Source organism: Notamacropus eugenii, assembly GCF_028372415.1.
Source record: "Notamacropus eugenii isolate mMacEug1 chromosome Y unlocalized genomic scaffold, mMacEug1.pri_v2 SUPER_Y_unloc_4, whole genome shotgun sequence".
NCBI classification, from domain to species: Eukaryota; Metazoa; Chordata; class Mammalia; order Diprotodontia; family Macropodidae; genus Notamacropus; species Notamacropus eugenii.
Genome location: NW_027325142.1, coordinates 338,602 through 359,631, shown reverse-complemented (window position 1 = coordinate 359,631; position 21,030 = coordinate 338,602). Strand labels below are relative to the sequence as shown.

General features: G+C 38.0%; 1 protein-coding gene across 4 annotated transcripts in view; it reads left to right on the top strand.

Annotated features, from left to right (window-relative positions):
• The window catches only part of LOC140517012 (P2R1A-PPP2R2A-interacting phosphatase regulator 1-like), a 54,076-nt gene that overhangs the window by 17,289 nt on the left and 15,757 nt on the right, over positions 1–21,030 (top strand). For all 4 annotated transcript variants that reach the window (XM_072627848.1, XM_072627849.1, XM_072627851.1 and 1 more), the window contains exons 3-7: positions 3,958–4,014; positions 15,186–15,229; positions 15,325–15,379; positions 20,128–20,220; positions 20,346–20,434. In XM_072627848.1, the coding sequence (XP_072483949.1) occupies positions 3,958–4,014; positions 15,186–15,229; positions 15,325–15,379; positions 20,128–20,220; positions 20,346–20,434 (338 nt within the window). The remainder of the gene's footprint in view (positions 1–3,957; positions 4,015–15,185; positions 15,230–15,324; positions 15,380–20,127; positions 20,221–20,345; positions 20,435–21,030) is intronic.

Sequence of the window (21,030 nt, the reverse complement as noted above, 5' to 3'; positions counted from 1 at the left end):
GAATGGAAAAGGAGATCCCAAAGTTCACTGACGAAAATAATTTCTTAAAAATTAGAATGGAACACATGGAAACTAATGACTCTGTGAGAAATCAAGAAGCAATAAAATGAAACTGAAAGAAGGGACAAATAGAAGACGGTGCAAAATATCTCACTGGGAAAACAACTGCCCTGGAAAATAGATGCCGGAGAGATAATTTAAAAATTGTTGGCTGAACAGCATATTTCGATAAGATGTTTTATGAACATGACAATTTTTTAAAAATTGGCTGAAAGCCATGCCAAAAATAGGAGCCTAGACATCATCTTTCCAGAAATTATGAAGGAATACTGCCCTGAGACTCTAGACCCAGAAGGTAAAATAGGAATGGAAAAAATTCACTGATCATCTCCCAAAAGGAAAACTCCCAGGAATATTGTAGCTAAATTTCAGAGTTCCCAGGTCAAGGAGAAAATATCGCAAGCAGCCAGAAAGAAGCAATTCAAGTACTGTGGAAATACAATCAGGATTACACAAGATTTAGCAGGTTCTACATTAAGGAGGCCTTGGAGTATGATATTCTCGAGATCAATGGAGCTGGGAATTAAACCAAAATCATTTACCCAGCAAAACAGAGTGTAATCCATGAGGGAAAAAATGGAATCCCAATGTAGAAGAATGCCATGCATTCTTGAGAAAAAGACCAGAGCTGAATAGAAAATTTAACTCAGCTCTCTAGAGAAGACATAAGGGACTCATTAAAGGTGAACTGTTGATGTTCCTTCATGGAAAGATGATGTTTGTAAGTCATGAGGCCTTTCTCAGTATTAGGTTAGCATTAATTATTAGTTATTATTAGGTCAAAGCAGAGAATCGAATTAACATAGGGGGTGGATGGCATAGGATGGAGGGAAATATGGTTACTTTTTCACAGGACTATTAATGGAAGTGTTTTCCATGACTACATATGTATAACTTTGTATCAAACTGCATGCCTTCTCAGTGAGGGGGAGTGGGGAGGGAAAGGAAGGGAGAAAATTTGGAACTTAAAGTTTTAAAAAACAATACTAAAAAATTGTTTTTACTTGTAACGTGGAAAAAGTAAACACTGAAAAACAGAATGACTTTGAGCAAATACATGATTTTGTCTCCATAAATACCCAAATTAAGTACAAAGGACATATGAAGAAAGATGCTGTCTCCACTCAAAGAAAAAAAACTGATAAATAGAAGCAGTATATGTATTATAATTTCACACACACACACACACACACACACACACAAACACACAGATTCATGTTAAATGGTAGCCATCTCTTGGGCAGAAGAAATGTACATGATAGTTTTCTTGTATATTTTAAAGGAATTACAATTTGTGAGTAGTTGATTTGCAGTTTCATGTGTGATCATCTTTTCTTTCTTTTTATCATTCTACATTACGGAAATGTGTTTTATTCCATGAATTAAAAACAAAATAATTTTTTAAAAGTCTCTTCAGGTTTAGCAGACTGCCAGCTCTGCTCTGGTTTTGGCTCCTGTGTTCTGCTTTTGGGCTTAGGGCCACACAGCTAACCCTTTGCTTCCACAACTTGTTCCTTGTTCAGTCACAGTCATGGCAAATCCTTTCTGTCCTAAATTTGTGACCCAGTTCTGGGGTGGTGGGCTATAGAGTTGCCAGAGGGCCCCATTCATGCACCCAGCCCTTGCACAGAATCTCTTGGGACCTCTTTTTGGTACCCTTTCCTTGTTTTCTCTCAGTCCATAGGTAGCTAAATGTTCATTGCCATAACCAGCACATGCCCCCCAAAGCTCTTGTCCCCAGCCCTCTGTCTCCATTGTGCTCAATCTTAGCTTTCCTGATCAGAATTCAGTCTGGTGCATAAACATGTAGAAGAAACAAAGAAATAAAAATGAACTTAGAGTTCTGGAGGACAGAATTGAGAAACAAGTAGCTTAAAAAGAAATGAAGAAAATAACGTAATAGCATAGGCAATGATTGAAGAGACCTTCTTGCTCTTCCTTATAAACAGCATTTATCTGCATTTCTGCATCTTTTCACAGGCTGTCTTTTCTCTATGTTAGAATGCACTCTCTCTTCACTGTCTCCTCTAACAACGTCTAGTCTCCTTCAAAGAAGCTGAAAAATCACTTCTTGTCATTCATCCACTTGATCATTCAATAAGTATTTCTTAAACATTGATGAGGTTACCATGCACTGTGCTAGGCAGTGGGTTCACAAACACATTTTATCTGGAGAGTATGCATGTACATATCTAAGTATGTAGATAATAAGCACATATGGAATAGAATCAAGATAATTAGGGCAATCAGGGGTAGTGAAGGCTGGGGGGAATCCACTCCAAGAGTGGAAAGCCTACGAGCAGGAGGTGAGTTCCAGGCATGGAAGAAGAACGTCTCGTTTTTTCTTTTCTCGGTCTCTGTCAGTCTGCTTTTCTCTCTCTCAAAACATCTTGTTAAACTTCCACTCTCTTTAGGTATTTGTACAAGTCCTCTGTGCTTATAAGGCAGAGACTCTGTCGCTCCTTTGGCTGTAACTTTTAGGAAATGAGTTCACAAAGGTATTTTTATCTCATTAGAAAGTAAAGAAAAATTTCTTGTAGTCATGGAACCAAATTGTAGGCTTCAAGCTGAAAGCTTTTTGAAAAATGTGACCCACTGAACTTGAAGAACTACCACTGCTAAGATACCACTGCTAATGGACTGAAGTCTAATAACACAGAATAGGAACCAAGAATGCTTTTTCACTTAGCAGCATTTTTCTTTTGACTGAAATTTGCTAATTTGACTGCATTTTTCCTCAGGTGAGAAGAATAAGTAACATTGATAATCCATGACAGTGAGCCAATATAAATAGCAGTTTAAAAATTTGCTTTTTAATATCTTCATTATTAATAAAAAATTTCAACTTTATTTTAGAGTAATTTCACTCTTCTAGTTATGGCATGTTCATTTTATTTGTTACTTTTTATGCTGGGACTACAGTGTCTGTGAGTGGTTCAGAAACAATCTTTGAGATCAGTGTTACCAGATTTTAATCTTGTTGGGCAGGCATAAGTGGAAGGAATAATTCTCAAAATAATGAAAATTTTCTTTACTTGCCTTTTCAGTTTTAATCTACATAACATTTCTGCATCTATTGTTTCTTTACACTTTTAAAGACAAAAAACAGGGTTTCCAGCAAGTCTTTTCTTAATGCTGCAGTGGAATTGGGGATGGGGAGGATGGGGCCCAGGGAGGGGGTCAGTATTGATGATGCTGGGTTCTTGAAGCTAGAGTCAGATAACAAGAAACTGTTGAAGAATGAAGGAAATAGCCATTTATTCCATCTGGCTGGAGTAGATGCCAAGATAGGTGGTATCTGCAATGAGTCTGGCCTAAGTAATTCCATGTGTTGTGTGTGTGTGTGTGTGTGTGTGTGTGTGTGTGTGTGTGTGTACACATATATGTATATCTGTATTGGTGTATTTAAATTGCATGTATTTTCAAATAATCACACATTCTCAGTAGTTCCAAGTCTCTGCTTCAGTGTGTCAGTGTATGTTCCTGGATATTTTACTGACATGGATTGTTAATCTTTGCACATCTTAAATAGACATAGGTGATATCTAGCAATGGAATGATGAGTTGTTAGGGATATAAACTTCTGATAGTCACCGATAGTGATAGTGATAGTCACTGATAGTCAGCCCTTGGTGATCCTTTAAAACTTAAGTTTGCTGATTGTTGGACAACATACGTTAAAGATGTAGTATTTGAAGTCTTTTTAGCTTTGCAAGACCTACCAGTTTCAGATTACCTCTAAACCACAATAATGCACCAAAGAACGTTAGTAGAGGCTCATACCACATATAATATTCTCAACTGAGGTGTAATATTTACAAGGTTAAATCTTAAGGAAATATTGCTTCAATATTTCTAAGTATTGTGATAGCTGAAATTTCCCCTATTGCTTTACAGTTGCTGCCTTCGTCTCCTGTTCGTATTTCTAGTAGTCGTCTTCATCAAATCAAACAAGTAAGCATAATTTGAAAATTGACATTTGCAAAGTAGATTCATCTTCAAATAACTTATTCTGGGTGGTTTGAAACAACTCCAAATTATTGACTCCATTTGAAAGAGTTTGGGATGAAGTTTAAAAAACATGCATAGAGAACAGTGACATTTTTAGAGTGGAATCCTTTTTTTAAGAAAATCGGTTCTCAAATACATATTTATTACATGGTAAAATCATTCATAAAATTTTAGTTGTGGATGGAGGATTCCCTTTTAAAGTAAAAATGTCTAGTGTTTGTATAGCGACTTAAGGTTTGCAAAGCTCATTTAGTAGTTCATTTGATTGTCCCAGCAACTGTGGGAGAGGTTAAATGAATTGCTCAACAGCATTTGGCTAACAAGTGACTGAGGGAAAGTCTTCTTAACTCCAGGTCCAACATTCTATTCTATCTCTCTGCCTATGTAAAACATAAAAAACAACAATAATAAACTTAATTGCAGCAAAAACAGTTTTTCAAAACTTTCTCATAGTAGCTACTTTATATTGGATATATGTGAAACTTATTAAAAGTGAAGAATAGGATGCTTTTCCATTTTAACATAAGCTTTGTCAACATCACCCTTCTTTTGTTCCATTTAAAAATACTAGGTAAACATGCATTTAAATCTATGTGTCAGGGGCTGTATGCTAGAGATAAAGGACTCCCTAAGGTCCCTATCCTTAAAGGGGCCCACATTCTAATGGGAGAAGCAACATATAAAATGTTGTGCATTTTTCTATCAAGTTTTGCTTGTAGCTGCTTTCACACTATTATCTTCTTCTGAGTTTATGTCTTGGTCTTCCTTCACATTATAGTAACTTTGTATGGTCAAGATCTTGTTGCCATTGTTGTTTGCTCATTTTTCTTTCCCTATTTTTTGTCTTTAACTTTACTGTGCTCTGCTCCCTTGGGGGTGGGGAGGCACTGTTCCAATCTTCAGGCTTTTTCATGCTGCTTTTTTTTTATCCTATTCTAGCCACAAGTACTAGTACTCCTCATGACCTTGGAACTGTGACCAAGGCCCCTCCTTTCTTGTGACCAATGACAACCAACCCAGAACTGCATATGGGCGATAGAGTGCACTGCTCCTGCACCAAGTGTCAGTGAAGGGTCCCTTTTGGTCCCTTTCAGATTAATTTTCTGACTCCCTTTACTGTCTCTGGGCTAAGAGTTCTCAAAGGTCCTGCCACTGCCGCTGTTACAGCCACCTGCAAAGCCCACAACTGGGACCTTTCTGCCAGTCTCCTCCATTGTTTAGGCTGGAAAAATGTCTCAGCTTGATCTTTTGTTGGCTCCGCTCCCTGGGGGAATTAAGGGTGGCACGGTGGATAAAGCACCAGGTCTGGAGACAGGAATACAAATTTAAATCTTCAGACACTTACCAGATATCTAACTGTGGGCATTGCCTACCTCATTTTTCTCATCTGTAAGACATGGATGAAAACAGCTCCCACCTGAATCAGGATCAAATGCAGTATTAATTGAAAAGTCCTTGGTACAGTAACTGACACGTTTGAATGTTACCTCTTATTAAACAATAGGTTCCAGGATCTTCCCATAGAATTAGTCCCTAAGAGGAGAAAGTACAGGATAATAAATATTCTTGTCAGGTAGTTCACCAAATAAGATGATATAAAGGGGGAAAGCCTTACAGAACAGACCCTTCAGCATTATCCACAGTTAACAGGACTGACACTGAATGAGCCCTTTAAGAACCCCTTAAGAAAGCAGAATGATGGTTAGGATAAGAAATGAGAAGAGTGTCAAGTGCCGGGGAGAGGGGGAGGAGAAGATCCAATAGAGGAAAGAGTATGGGAACTGAGAGAGGGTGTAAGGAGGGAGCTCATGATGGGTTTTTAATATCAAAAAGGATTTCACATTTGGACCTAAAAGTGATAGTGAGACATTGGTATTTATAGAATGGGAGTGGGCCAAGTGGAGGCTGACATAGTCAGAACTTCACTTTAGAAAAAACAAACACTTTGGTGACTAAGTGGAGAATGAATTGCATGGTGGGAGACTTGAAACAGGTAGACCCATCTGCAGACAATATACTGCAGTAATCCAGGTAGGAGGTGATCCTGGGTAAGGAGGAAGACAACCTCGTCACAGGAGACAGGGATCGACTGAGTGAAAAAGGCACCTGATTGATAGGAGATGTATCATCTCATTTCTCTCCAGTCTTTTGTGGCTAAGCTACTTAAAGCAGTCATCTATAGTAGATATGTTTTCTTACTCTCTCTTCTCATTCTCTTCTTAATCCCTGGCATCTAACCTCATCCTTCCACTAAAATTGTTCTCTCAAAGGTTCCCAATTATCTCTTAGTTGCTAAATCTAATGATGTTTTCTCAATCCTTCCAGACCTCCCTGTTGCTTTGGCCAGTGTTGATCACCCTCTTCTCCTTGGTACTCTGGATATCAGAAAGACCTGAGTTCAAATTCAACTTCCAGATTGAATTTCACCTCTCTCTAAGTTTCATACCATCCCTTCTTCAGGTTTTCAGGACATGTCTTTCTGCTGACCTCCTATCTCTCATATCCTACTGCTATTGAGACATATTGAATTTTATGATGAAGACATCTTAAACTCAACATGTCCAACGCAGAACTCACTATTTTAATAGTTTCTATACTTTTTTTGGTTTCTTCCTCTGAAAAACATTGCCCTTCTCCAATCTCTTTTTAATCACTATCTCAAATACCATTGACCAAGGTTCAGCAATAACATGTGTGAGCTCTTTCAGGACCCAAGAAAGTGAAACTATGAGGTAAAGGTGCGAAGAAAGTGGAATCAGTGAGAGCTAATGCAAGGACTTGTTAATGTGAAGTGATGTGTCATGTAGGAAAAAGATAAAAGGCCAGTTTTGTTTGAATGTAGAAGATAGGAAGAGTCTAAAGATAGACTGTAGTGAAACTGTGAAAGTCTTTCAAAGTTTGTGCTTGTATGTATATTGTTCAGTCTTGCAAAGATACTGGAATGGTTTGCCATTCCTTTTCTAGCTCATTTTCCGGATGGGGAAAATGAGGCAAATAGGATTAAGTGACTAATGGAATTGATTGCGCAGTGACATCGATGTCTTTGGAAAATCACTTTGGCTCCACGTCTTGAAGGATGAGTGTAAGTAGAGAGAAACTGCAGACATAGGCCAACTAGCAGGCTGTTGCAATAATCAAAACAAGAAGTAATGTGGGCCTGAACTGAGGTGGTAGACATGGAAAAGGAGTTGAAGGGATAACGTAGAAGCAGAAAACGTCACTTGTCAAATGACTGAATATGTGAGACGAAGGGTAAGGAAACTGAGGACAAGAATAAGGCTTTGAACCTAGGAGACAGGAATAATGGTGATGTTTTTTGATAGAAATAGAAAGGTAAGGGGAAAAAATGTTGAGATTTTAAGGAAAAGTTGATGAATTCAATTTTAAATATGTTCATTCTAAAATGCTTTAGGACACCAGATGTGAAGGTCCCTTTAAGCAAGGGAGGATGTGATACTGAAATTTCAAAGAAGGACCAAGGAAGGATATATAGATTTATGAGTCATCTGCATCAAATGAATCATTAAAAATTTGAGAGCTGATAAGGTTGGCAAGAAAGTGTATAAATGGAGAAAAGAAGGTGCCTTAAAGACACAGCCTTAGGAAATATCTGGTTAGGGTATATGATGTGAAAGATGAGCTAGCATAGGAGGCTTCAAAAGTTTGGTCAGACATCTGAAACAAAGAAGGGGGAAGAAGGACATAAATATATGGTATTTGTGTGCCAAGCACTGTGCTGAGCCTTAAATAAATAATATCTCATTTAACCAATAGAGAGTCAAATTTGGCAAGTAAAAGATTATTGGTAGCTTTGGAGAGGGCAATTTCCATAGGCTTATAATGAAGTCCAAAGCCAGACTGCAAAGGTTTGAGCAGGTGAGTCTGCAAATATAAGTATCTTTTTTTCCCTAGCATTTTGGTTGAGAAAATAAAAAGAGGGCTTGAGGGTTGATTAGAGTGTATGATCTAGCTGAGGATCCAGGAATAGAGACTGAGAAGGAACAGGAAGAAAACTAATGAGTTAAGAGTCCTGGGCTTGTAGTCAGACATTTACTTAGCTGTGTGAGCCTAGCGGACACATCACTTAACCTCTCACCCTTAATTTGCTCATCTGTAAAATGTGGATAATAATAGCACCTACCACAGAGTTGTGATGACCAAATGAGATTTTTTTTAATGTGTGTACACACACACGCACGCACGCACGCACGCACGCACATGCACACACACACACATACCACTTAAAAGTGCTATATAAATGCTAACTTTCATTATTACTCTTACTCTGCTTCTGGAGAAGATGGAAATACATGGATTAAATGGATTCTAAACTGATTGGCTCGCTGAATTCAGAGTACTTGTTAGTAGTTTACTATCAATATGGCAGAAAGAGTCTGTGTAATTACAGCCAAGTAATCGTTAGCTGGTTCTTTGCTGTTTCACTTTTTTGTCATACACTTACCTCATAGCATAGTTGGTATGTTCATCAAATTTATAGATGAAACAAAACTAACAGACCAGATCCAGCATTAGGGAAATTCAGTAGGACTGATTATAGAGTTTTGAATTTGGATACAAAAAAGTAGACAGCATAGACAGACAGCAGTTGTAAAGAAGATCTAGAAATTAAAATGAACTGCATACTCACAATGTGTCAGCAACTTAAAATAGCACCTATCTTCTAGGAATATGGAGGTGATAATAACACAGTGTTATGTCCTTAACAGACTAGAGTATTATTTTTTGATTTTAGGCACTATGCTACGAGAAAGCGATTGATCAGCTAGAAAGTGTCCAGAGAAGGACAGAATCTGAAAATGTTTAACTTGGAGAAAAGACTAGGGGGATATGGAAGGTGTCTTCAGGTGTCTGAAGGGCTATTTTGGAAGAACAAGAAGCAGATGGCTTGATGTTAGGAAAAGGGGAAAGGGAATAATCATTCATAAAATGCTAAGGGCTTTTATGAATATTCTCTCATTTGATCCTCACAAAAACCTTCTGAGGGAGGTCCTATTGTGTGCTCAGAGTCACACAGCTAGAGTCAGAAGTTGGATTTGAACTCAGATTTTCCTGAATTTAGGTCTCTTCACTCCATCACTAGTTGTTTTGTTTTGTTTTTTTAATTAGGAAAAACTTCTTAAACCTTAGAGCTGTCCAAAGTGGCATGGTTTACCTCTGGAGGTGGTAGATCTTCTTCCTTGCCCCCAACTGCTGATGTACTCCTTCTCATTATAGTTAACACTTTGATATTTAATCTGTAAATGCTTTTATTAAACATTTAATCTTTAGTGTTAAAGTGTAATCTCACAAAAGGGATCAAAAAATATAAAATGAACGTATAAGCAGAATGAGAAATTTAGAATTTAAATAGCATGATCTCAGAAAAATAAAACAAGCAAATTAACTGCAAAGGAAAAATCTGCGACCAGAAGACGTTATAAGCAAATTATAGTGAATATTAAAATAAAACAATGAATTACAGTATTACATGGAACTTTTCCTACCAAGGCCCTTCTTTAGTGCAAATGCAACTTGATACCTAAACTATGAAGAGAGACAATGGAAAAATAAAACTATAAACAAATATCCCCAATTAAGATTGTGGCAAAGGTTTTAAATAAAGTATTAGCAAAGACCCTACAAGAGCATATCACAGCAGTTATATATTGTGACCAGTCTGGGTTTATAGCAGGCAAGAAGAGTTTCCAGTAATGGAAAAATTTAAATAGGAGAACACATTTAAATAGCAATGATATAATCAGTTGTATCAATGAAAATAAAAATCATATGATTATATAAATATTTCATATTCCAAAAATCTTTGCAAAAACCAGAGCACTTTGTTTTGTTTTAATAGTTTTTTTTAAGAAAAGGAATAAATGAATTTTTGATTAACATAGTAGCTGTTAAGACTCTAAAGCCAAGAACCAAGTTTATGTGGAATGGAGATAGTTTATGCCCAAGAAGTTTATGTCCATAAATTCTGAGAGGTAAGATCTGCAGGCTAAGCAAGGATGTCTTTTATCACCAGTTTTATCTGATGTACTGCTTAATTTGTGGGGGCGGAAGAAACAAAAAACTGCTGCTTTTAAAGATGATATGACAGTTTACTTAGAGAGCTCTTGGGAGGCCTTAAGCAAGTTAGTAAGTACATGTACATAAATCATCAGCACTCCTATACATATTCAGTATAACCCAGCAGACAGACAATATTCATTTATATTAACTACCAAGCATAAAAAATATAAAATGTAAAATATTAAGTTAAGTAGACCTAAGAAATTGGAGCAATATTCCTAATAAGTAGCAAAAGTATAATATTTCCTAAAGTGACTTACACATGGAATTGTAATCTAATGAAACTATCATTCAGTTACTTTATAGATCTAAAGAAATGGATAAAATTCACTTGGAGGAACCAGAGGTTAGGATTCTCCAAGGAAATGATCACACACACACACAAAAAAAACCAAAAAAAAAAAAAAACCCAAACCAAACCAAAACAAAAACAACCAAGCCAGAGAAGGGAGGCAGAATTACCAGAGTGGTCCTAAATATTGATCCTAAAAGGTATTTGGTATTGTCTAAAACAATTGATCAGTCAGTGGAATTGATTATATATACAAAGTACAGAAGGAAACAAACCTTGTGGCTCAGACTTTGTTAACCCCTGAATGGCAGTTATTCAGTAAATCTGCCATGAAAATCAAAACGCAATCTAGGAGAAATTGAGTGTTGTTCAAAACTTCAGACAACATATCAAAATGACCCTAAAATAGATACATAACTAGATATAAAAGATCGCATCATAAAGAAACCAGACGTCTAGGGGAGAAATTACTTTTAGCAGCTCTAGATAGGGGTGCATAATAAAATATGTCATGGGAAGAATCATGAAATGTGAAGTGGATAATTGTGATTACATCTGATTTTAAAAATAACTCTCAGTTAAAGTGAGGGGAAACAGGAAAGGAGGGACTTAAGATGATGGGCAGGAACACTTCACCAACACACTTAGGAAATGCAAAAGATCAAATTCTGATGAGAAGAGGCAAGGAAAAAGTCATAGTGAATTATTTTTCCAGCCTAAGGTGGTTTAAGGAAATACCTACACTAGGAATGGAGCCTTGAGAGATTCTGTCACCAAGTGATAGAGGGCCAAGACATGACATTGGGGCAGGAAGTGCCAAGGCTGAAAGAGGTGCCAAGGGGTCCCTGAAAAGCACAGTGTTCAGAAACAGGTACCATCTAGCAACTCGTTTGTCCTCTTCCCAGATCACCAGATCCAGGGTGCCTGGAACTGTCCCTGACTTGAGTCCTCAGCAGGAAACAAATACCAAAAACAAACAACAGCCATGTGACTCTGATACCAGGAACAGAGTACCAACCAAGTCTCATCTTTGAACTCAGCATGGAAACTTGCAGCGGAATAATCAAAATAGGAGTCCCAGACCAAAGTGGAGCTAGCATTTTGGTTGCTCTGAGTCCTACAACCTCCCTAATAGCCCAATAGAATCCAGTAGTCCTCTACTAGGCCAAGCCCAGACCAGGAGGACAGTGAGCAGACCTCATCCTTGCTCACTCTTTGGGAGCCCTGAAAGTTTGTAGACTTTTAGTCAAAATTATGAAAGGAGCAGATGGATGTAAGAGGACAGAAACTCAGGTCAGATGGACGTTGTCCCTCCTCAGATACACAGAGCTTAGGACTAACAGGTACAACAAGTATTCCTAGAAGAGTTAAAAAGAAAAGTTGCTTTTCTAAAGACTTAAAAAAAAAAGTTCTACAAACCAAATGGGAGCAGTGGAGGGGAAAAAACGTAAAAGAACTAAAGTATTTATGAATAGAGGAGTAACAGCTTTCAAAAAGAGGTACAAAACTGTGCTGAAGAAAGGTAAGCCATACAAAATTACAATTGGCCAAATGAAAGCTAATAATTTCATGAGCTACCAGGAAATAAAAGAAAGTTGAGTCTGAAAAAGATGTGTGTGAAATAGTTAATAGGAAAAACAACTATCCTGGAAAAAAGATCAAAGAGAGATGATTTAAGGATAATTGGACCACCTGACAATAAGAGCAAGAATAAGAGAAAGTCTCCTATTCTGAGAAATCCTACAAGAAAACACTTAGATAGTTTAGAACCAGGGAATACCACCAGTTAGTTGTCTCCAGAAAAAAAGCACAAAAGAAGACTCCTAAGGATAGTATAGCCAAAATGCAGGACTCCAAGATGAAGGAAAAGAAAATCCTTCAAGCAACCTGAAAGAAAGGATTCAGTGACAGAGAAGCCACAATAAAGATCATACGAGATGTATCAACCAGGATCTAAACGTACAACTCAGGACAATCGTCCCCAAAATTGTCAAAGAAAGGAGAAGAAAGACACATGTGTGGATACGAAGAATTGGAAATTGTCAGGTCTCCATCAATTGGACAGTAGTTGAATAAGTTATTGTTATTATACTGTAAGAAATTTTTAGTATTATATTATATCGTATATATATTATAATACAAGAAATTAATCAGGGAATAGTTTCATAGACACTGTGGAGGACTTGTGTAAGCTAATGCACATTAAAGTGAGCAGAAATAGGAGAACAATTATGTGATAACAATATGTAAAATAATCAGCCTTGAAAGACTTAAATAATCGTTCTGATCAGTACAACCAACCACAATTCTAGGGGATTCAGAGTAAAACTTGCTGTCCAACTCAACATGGAGAACTGATGAATGCCTGCTGAGAAATGAAAATTAAATAAAATTGAATTATAAAAAGTTTACCAGGGGGTAAAGTCATTGTGTTATAAAGTTGTTGTTTGAAGATACATAAAGAACTAATCCTTAATTCATGAGAAGAGTCATTTCCCCTAATAAATAAGCAAGTGATATGAGTGAACAGTCTGGAAAGGAAGAAATCCAAGCTATCACTAGCCATACTGGGTAACTGGTAGGATCTGCAAGGAACAGGAAAAACAGTTCCCATTCTCAAGGAGCTTACAGTCTTTTAAGTCTGGCTTCCCACCTCATCATTCAGCTCTAAGTTTTTTCTAAAGTTAGCTGAAGTTAATGAACTTTTTCTCAATCTCCATCTGTTTTTGACCTCCCTACAGCCTTTGACATTGTAGATCCCTTTCTTTTCCTGCATGCTGTCTCCTTGAGGGCTTCTTGACACTGATCTCTTTTGATTTTCCACCACCTGCTGCTTCTCCTCAATGACCCTGAGGGGACATTTCCCCATTAGACTGTAAATACTTCACTTTCTACATAGTCACTTTTAAATGCTCGGTTTTATTTGCTTTTTGCTGTTTGGGGTCTTGTATGTTTATTTCAAAGTTTCTGCTTACCTTTCATCTTTTTATCAACAATTTTTAGACGTGCTCTATTTTATTAATTCCCTTCCTTACCGACCCGTCCACTTCCCACCCCCCACCCAGTAAGATTATACTGTTTTGCTATTCTTGGTCGTAAACCGTCTCTTGACTTTTGGAATATCAATCATATTCCACGGTCTCTTATCCCATTTCCAAACTTCTCCATTACTGTTAAGAGCACCACCATCACCCAGGCTCACATATTAGGAATCATCCTCGATTCCTTAGTCGCTCACCCCACCATACCCAAGACCTTTGGATTTTGCCTTTGTCTCTCACATCTGCCTTCTTCTCTCCTGATACCTGCACCACCTCAACACAGGCCCTCATTTTCTTATGCCTGAACTTTCACAGGAGCCCGCTGGTTGTTCTGCCTGCTACAGTTCTCTCAAGTGCATCCTCCACTCAGTTGTCAAAATGATCTTCCTAGAGTATACTTCTGTCCGTGTCATTTCCTCCCACTTGCCAGCATAAACTCCAGTGGCTCCTTATCACCTCTGAGATAAAGTGTGAAATCTTCTGTTTCACCTCCAAAGTCCTCATAACCTGTCTTCTCCCACACACACTTCTACCTCCCAAGGTATACCTGCAAGGATCAAGTGACATAACCATTGTAAAGCATTTATCACAATGTCTGGCACATAGTAAGTTATTATTCTGTACTGTATGGTCAGTGGCCTCTGCCAGGATTAGCGTGAGCACAACAGCCTTGGCAGAGGTGCTGTAAAGTCCTGAACCAAGGTGCACCTGTTCTTTGCCTTCCCTTTCTGATCAGTAGGGGAAAACCCAAGTTCTTTTACAGAATAATACAGCTTCAGGTTCCAGAGTTCTTCACTAGAACCTTCTCTGGACTTCAGTCTCCCTGCCCTAGCACATTTGGGGAGGGGAGGCAGGAAAGAGAATAAGCATTTTTATAGTACCTTCTCCGTGCCAGTCACAACAGCAGTGAGCAGATGCTATTATTATCCCCATTTTAGAATTGAGGAGACTAAAAACAGGTTAAGTGACTTGCCCAGGCTCACACAACTAGTACATGTTTCATGTAACCTCAGGCTCTAGGCTTCCCTGGCCCATTCCAATATCTGAGGGATTGTTATTATCCCTGTTAGAGGAGAAAAAAGTAATTAGGTGAGGGCTGGCCTGTTCAGTTTCCATATACTCTGTCATCTTGAGGAAAGGATTACAATTTATTGACATTTCATTTCTTCTGGCTTTCCTATGCTGGTTGCTGTTGCTGTCCTGCATTTAGTTGGATGCATGCATGAATAATTGAATGAGTGAGTGAGTGAATGAATGAATGAAAAAGCACTTATTAAGTGCTTTTATGTATGTTAATAATGATGGATAAGTATGAGAGAGAGAAAGAGCACACGAAGAATTACTTGGTTCTTAAGAGTCTGTAGCGTAAACACAGTTAAAGGGCTCTGTGAACATGTTCAATATTTCATAGCATGATGTGTAGAAAAACTGTTCATTAATAGTTAACTTATTTTTATTTTAGCATTGAAATTTCTGCTCCCTGAGGAATTCTCAAATTTTTTTGTGTGTTGAAATATATATTACATCTTTGTTATTATGCCTTTTGCAGATAAAATTATGATATGTTTTAAGTTTCATTCGTTCAGAGATTTTAAAGATGCATTTGCCTCTTTGTACTACAGGAAATAAAGATTAGGACTTACTGAAATTAAATAAAATGTTGTGAGACTATAATGGGTTAAATTTGATTAATTTTTTTTCAGGAAGAAGCAATGGATTTGATAAACAGAGAAACTGTACGTGAAAGGTGAGTATAGCACTTTGAAGTGTTATGATGGGCATTTTTTTTTTTATGAAGAAGATAATAACATACATCACCAATCAAATCTCTTGTGTTTATAGGGAGGTGCAGACCGCAATGCAGATAAGTCAGTCTTGGGAGGAAAGCCTGCATTTGGTAAAGTCTTGAAAACCAGTTTTGTTGTGGATTCACCTTCTGGATTACCTTATGCCTTAACTCCTTAGCCTAATATACAGTCTTCTCTTGATTTAACTTCTACTTAATATTATCCAGTCTCAGCTAAGCTTCAGTTTACATCAAGGCATTGTGCTTATCCTTAATTCATTCCATATCCCATTCAGGAAAGGGAGCCCAGGACAGAGCCTTGGAGAAAAACATCGCAGGCAGTTTCAGGGGTGGGGAGTGGGGTGGGAGGCATGAAGGGAAGACACATTATGGATGATAAGCAAAGGAAACTGAGGAGAGATCAGATATGTGGAGGGACGGAACATTGCCATGAAATCTCAGGGAGATTCCATTTGAAAAAGATAGCCACTAATTTTAGGTGCTGTAAAAGGGTCACATAGGTTGAGGATAGAGGACCACCAAAACAGGAAGAGATGTACAGGCCACTCTCCTCATTCAATTATTCCAACAAAGGACTAGAAAAACTAAAGGATAGAAGCTTCTAAATCTAAATCACTAAAAATCCAAGCAAAAGACGGCAGGGGGTCAGGTTAGCATTAGGAAATAAAGCTGCTACTGAGTCAAACCAGGATACCATCAACACACAGTGCCTGAATCTGGGCACTAGGGCAAATATGATGACAGGAATGTTCAAGACTTAAACCCAGAAGAAGAAAATTACTTCAAGGCACTTACAAGCAAAGCCACAAAGCAAAGAACAACTTGTGCACAAACTAAACCACAGTTCTTGCAAAGTATGAAGCCAAAGATGATAAAGCAGACCCTAAATTGTTTTTATATGTTGTATGAAAGCACTGGAGGGAAATTTTGGAAAAGAAATGAGACCTTTGGAAAAAATAATTGGAAATAGAAACAACAGCTTGGCACAAGAAGTAAAAAAGTAAACAAAAGATACTTCGTCAGCCAACAGAAACCCTAAAAAAATAAAATGAACCAAAAGAAAAGTCAGTGACCTCATGTGGCAAGAAATATTAAAGAAAAGCCAAAACATGGAAGAATAGAAGAAAAATGAAAGGTATCTCATGTCAGAAACAACTGATGGGTAAAATATTTGGAGAAAGATAATTTTAAAATCATTGGATTGCCTGAAAGCCAAGGACTCCTTCCCCACTCTCTACCCCTTAAGGGGTTTCGACATTCAATAAATAGATACATTTACTTCAATACATGATAAAAACTGTGCAGATTTCTAGAACCCAAAAGGAAAAGGAAAATAGAAGAATCCACTGAGCACCTTCTGAAAAAAAAAACCAAACCAAATTATGAATTATGACAGTTGTTATAGCCAAAATCCAGATATATCACAAGAAAGGAAAAAGTGCAAGGAGGCAGAAAGAAAGAATTTGAGCATCAAGGTGCCACAATCAAGATAGCAATTACATTTAGAAAATACGTTAAAAGAGTAGAGAGTTTGGAAGACAAAATTCCGAAAGAAATCAGACAGACTCTGATGAACAATTCACTCATCAAAATCGATTATAGTCATGTAGGACATAGGGAGGGAGAACACATGGACCTTCAAAAGAGTACTTTTAAGTATTCCTGATGCAAAAAAAACCCCCAAGCTTTTCAATATAAACCCAGGAGTCAAGAGAAACATGAAAAGGTAAATATGAGGAACGCTTTTGAGGGGCTATCATTAGCATACTGCTTAAAATCTAATACAGGAAAATGGTACATGTCACTTCAGATCCCTATCATCATTGGCTGTCACAGAAGTATTGCGGTTTCATGGTGTGTCATGGTGGCACCATCTCAAAGAATTCAGAGTCAGACCACCTCGGATCCAAGACATTTATTGAAGACTGATGCCCCTCAGAAGTGGACTAGGTTCCAGGAGGAACCAGCAACTTCAGAGAAAGCAAGATGGGTTTCTTATAGGGCAAAGATGCAACTACATAACAGAAATTATGAATATTAAAAAGGCAGGAAGAATTTGTTAAGGGATTAGGTAATGGGGAAAGGGTCCCTTCTGTGGTTTAGTGGTCAAACATCCTGTTCATACGGCTTTCTGATTGACTAGCTGTTATCTTGACTGGTCAAGATGGACAGTTAGGTATCGTGTCCTGTCTTGGATGGTTGACGTGATTGTGGTTGAGTACAAGGACGTACCCGTTCAAATATGTGAAATGGATCTGGGGGCAATGGTTATATTGAGTCTGGGGCCTGAGATGTGGTTAAAGCTAGACTGTGTGGTCAAATCAGGACATGCCTGCTGTTCCACAAGGAGGTTAGAATTGTTGGGACTGGAGGCAGCTTTTTTAGGATTCCATCAGAAGGAGTCTAATAAGGATGTGTTTTGATGTTTGGATGATCTTAAAGGATGAGTAGGAATGGAGGAGAAAAGGAATATATTTGAAGGGAAAAGAAGAAGATCCATATACTATGCACTGAATGCTGGTGGTATAGGGAAAGACAGGCCAACAGCCCCTCTTCTCAAGGATCTCATGAGCTAATGGAGTGGAGAAGGCTAGGTACAAAAAGATCTCTACCCGATAAATTCAAGATAAATCTCAGAGGAAAGGGATTGAGATTAAGGAGGACTGAGAGAGGCTTCTTACAAAAGGTAGAAATTTAGTTGAAGAAATTTAGTGAAGGAAGTCTGGGAAGCTGGGAGATTGGGATGCAGAAGGAGAGCGTTCTAGTCATGGGTGCCAGCTGGGGAAAATGCCTAGAGTTGGAAAATGGAGCATCTTGTGAAGAACAACATGTCAATGTATCATAGTGTTTGTGGAGGGACATAGAATGTAAAGACATTAGAAGGGTAGCTAAAGGGCCAAGGTACGAAGGGCTTTGAAAACTAGGATATCTTATCTTTGATCATGGTGGGTGGGAATAGGGGTCCTTTGAAGTTTATTAAATAGGAGCATAATAATGGTGAGGTCTTCATTTTAGGGAAATCAATCTGTCAAGTGAGTGGAGGATAGATTGATTTGGGGAGGGACTTAAGGCAAGACCAGGTAGTAGGGTTTTGTAATCAACCAGGCCTGGTGATAAGGGCTTGCTGCAAGCTGTGTCAGAGAAAAGAAGGAGGCACGTACAGTAGAACCTCGGTTTACGAATTTAATTTGTTCCAAGATTCTGTTCATCATGCGATTTTTTCGTATTGCAAAGCGAATTTTCCCATAGGAAATAATGTGAAGTCACATGATCAGTACCTCATCCCCCAAAACATTCATGTAAAAATAATTATATATATGTATATATATATAGAAAGTACACATAATTATTTATGATTTTAAGTAAGCGTTTTGTCCCTCATGCACCTGAAATACAATAGCAATGATTAATGCACAATACGAACCAAAAATAAAGTAAATTCACCTGCACTTTACCTTTGAAAAGAGTTGTGGCTGGCATAAGGGAGTTGAGAGGGAGGAGGAGGAAGAAGGGATATTGCTTGGAAGGAGATTGAACATTGGGGACATTGGGGAACATTGGGGATTTCAGTGTCAGGAGTGTTCTCTCCTATGCTACTTTCACTAAAAGCAAGACTAACATTACTGTCTTCACTTTTTTTCATTTGTTCGAATCACTTTCATGTTTTGACTCACTGTGTTTTTTTTTCCTTTACGTTCGCTTCTGATTAGGACTCTATCTAATGATACTTCTTTTTGACATTTTTTCAGACTCACAGAAATGTGACTTTGCATTCTCGTTAAAAATATTTGTGGTTCTCCTTGCTACAGCCTTACTTGGGTGACGTTTTTCAACAAAATTTTGCACTTTTCCCCACATCTGATAAGCTTCCCTAATCTCACTTGACATGAGGCAGTCCTCCGAATTCTCCACCTCCTCCTCAGATGAGGTATCCTCCGCAACCTCTCGCTGATCTCCTCTTGCAGATCCATCAGTTCGTTGATCGTCAGCTCCTGGCTGTGTTCTTCCACTGGCTCTTTGTTCTCGGTTCGGTATCATCTGCTAACTACTTCTCACTGATCCACATGAGAAGCAGCTTTTCAACATATTCTGGAACACGTGGCCTTTGCTTTGATATTCTCGTGACCCCTTTCACTGCATCTACTGCCTTTATTTTGTCCTTCTTCCTCAAAAAGGTACAGATTGTAGATGCATTATAAAACCGTGAGAGGTCGGTCACACGCACGCACGCACGCCAGATTCATGCTTCTCAGTGATTTCTTTTTTTTCATTTCCAACGTAGTGGTCTCCTTCTTCTTTGCACCTTCCTTTTCAGTCTTCTTCTTCATTAGAGCCAGTGTTACACACATTGTTGTAGATCTCTGTCCTTACCCTACACTTTTACGCAAACACATGTGAACACCCTTGCAATGGTACTGTTAAGAGCGAACAGCGCTACCTTCCCGAAGGGTCAGCGCCCTTTTGATTACCTGGCTTTTCCAAGAGATCAGTAGCATTTCTGATTCTTTGGTTTCCTTCTGCGGTTATTGTGTTTGTTGTTCTCAACATACCAGGTCTTATGAGAATCGCAATGCCAAGAAATACTTCCCCCCACAGAAAAGGATTTCCTGGAGACTAAGTTAATGTCGACTATGGACCATATTTCGAGTGTACTAGATCTTAGAATCATCTAGTCTAACTCCCTTATGAGAAACGCAGGGAAGTGAAGTGATTTATAAAAGGCTACATAGATGGGGCTTCTGATTCCAAATCTCTTTGCATTACATTAAATCCTTTCAAATGTCTTGAGTCTAAATTAATTGACCATCTGCAATTTTGTAACTTTAAAAAAAAAATAGAGTGGTGGTGATGCCGAGAAGTCATCCTTTCGGAAGTTAATTGATTTCGTTCCAGTTTCCCCAGCACCTTCACCCACCAGGGGAGTTGGCAAGGTAAGCCAGGAAAGCAGAAATTTGAACCGCTTTACGAATCTTTCTGGCAGTTTTCTTTTGCTTCGACTTATTTCAAATTAAAAAAAAACATTGTTTGTTTTCCTTAAACTTTTCCTTTTTTAAAGCAATGTTTCTCACCATCATTACAAAGTTTTGTGAGCAGCAGCGGATTTCCTCCAAGTCCTATTCCTAGCCCAACAAGACGATTTACAACGTAAGTACGTGTGTACTGCTCAACTGCAAATTCTTTGATTTCACAATTGTCAGGACTCTCCCTTCATTAATATAAATTGAAAATCCTTCATGCTTTAATACCAGTTCACAAGTTGTCATGATCAAAAAAGTTCACTTGTTACCCCACTAACTAATAACAGGCCTCTCTTTCAATGTTAACTGGTTTAGTGCTTGGAATACAGGCGTAACTTTCTAATGCAAGACCTGAGAACCTGGTACAATGTGGTAAATTTAGTGCTACTTTCAGAGTTTTGAAGAATTTTGACTTGCTGTAGGACTTCAATGGAGGCTCTGTAGTTCTTGTTTTTGTTTTTACAAATATAAGTATTTTGAACACTTTTTTCTACATTGTGAAATCATGGGGCTGTATTCTTCACACTTCAAAAAACTATATTCATTGAATGCCTTTTACTATTATAATATGAGGAATTATTTATCCACTAGTAATACCCTAAAATTCCACTTGCAGCTATTATTTATTACATTGTTTCCTTCTTCCAACTTTCTCATAACACAGTAGTGTTCCATGACATTCATATACCACAACTTGTTCAGTCATTCCCCAGTTGATGGGTA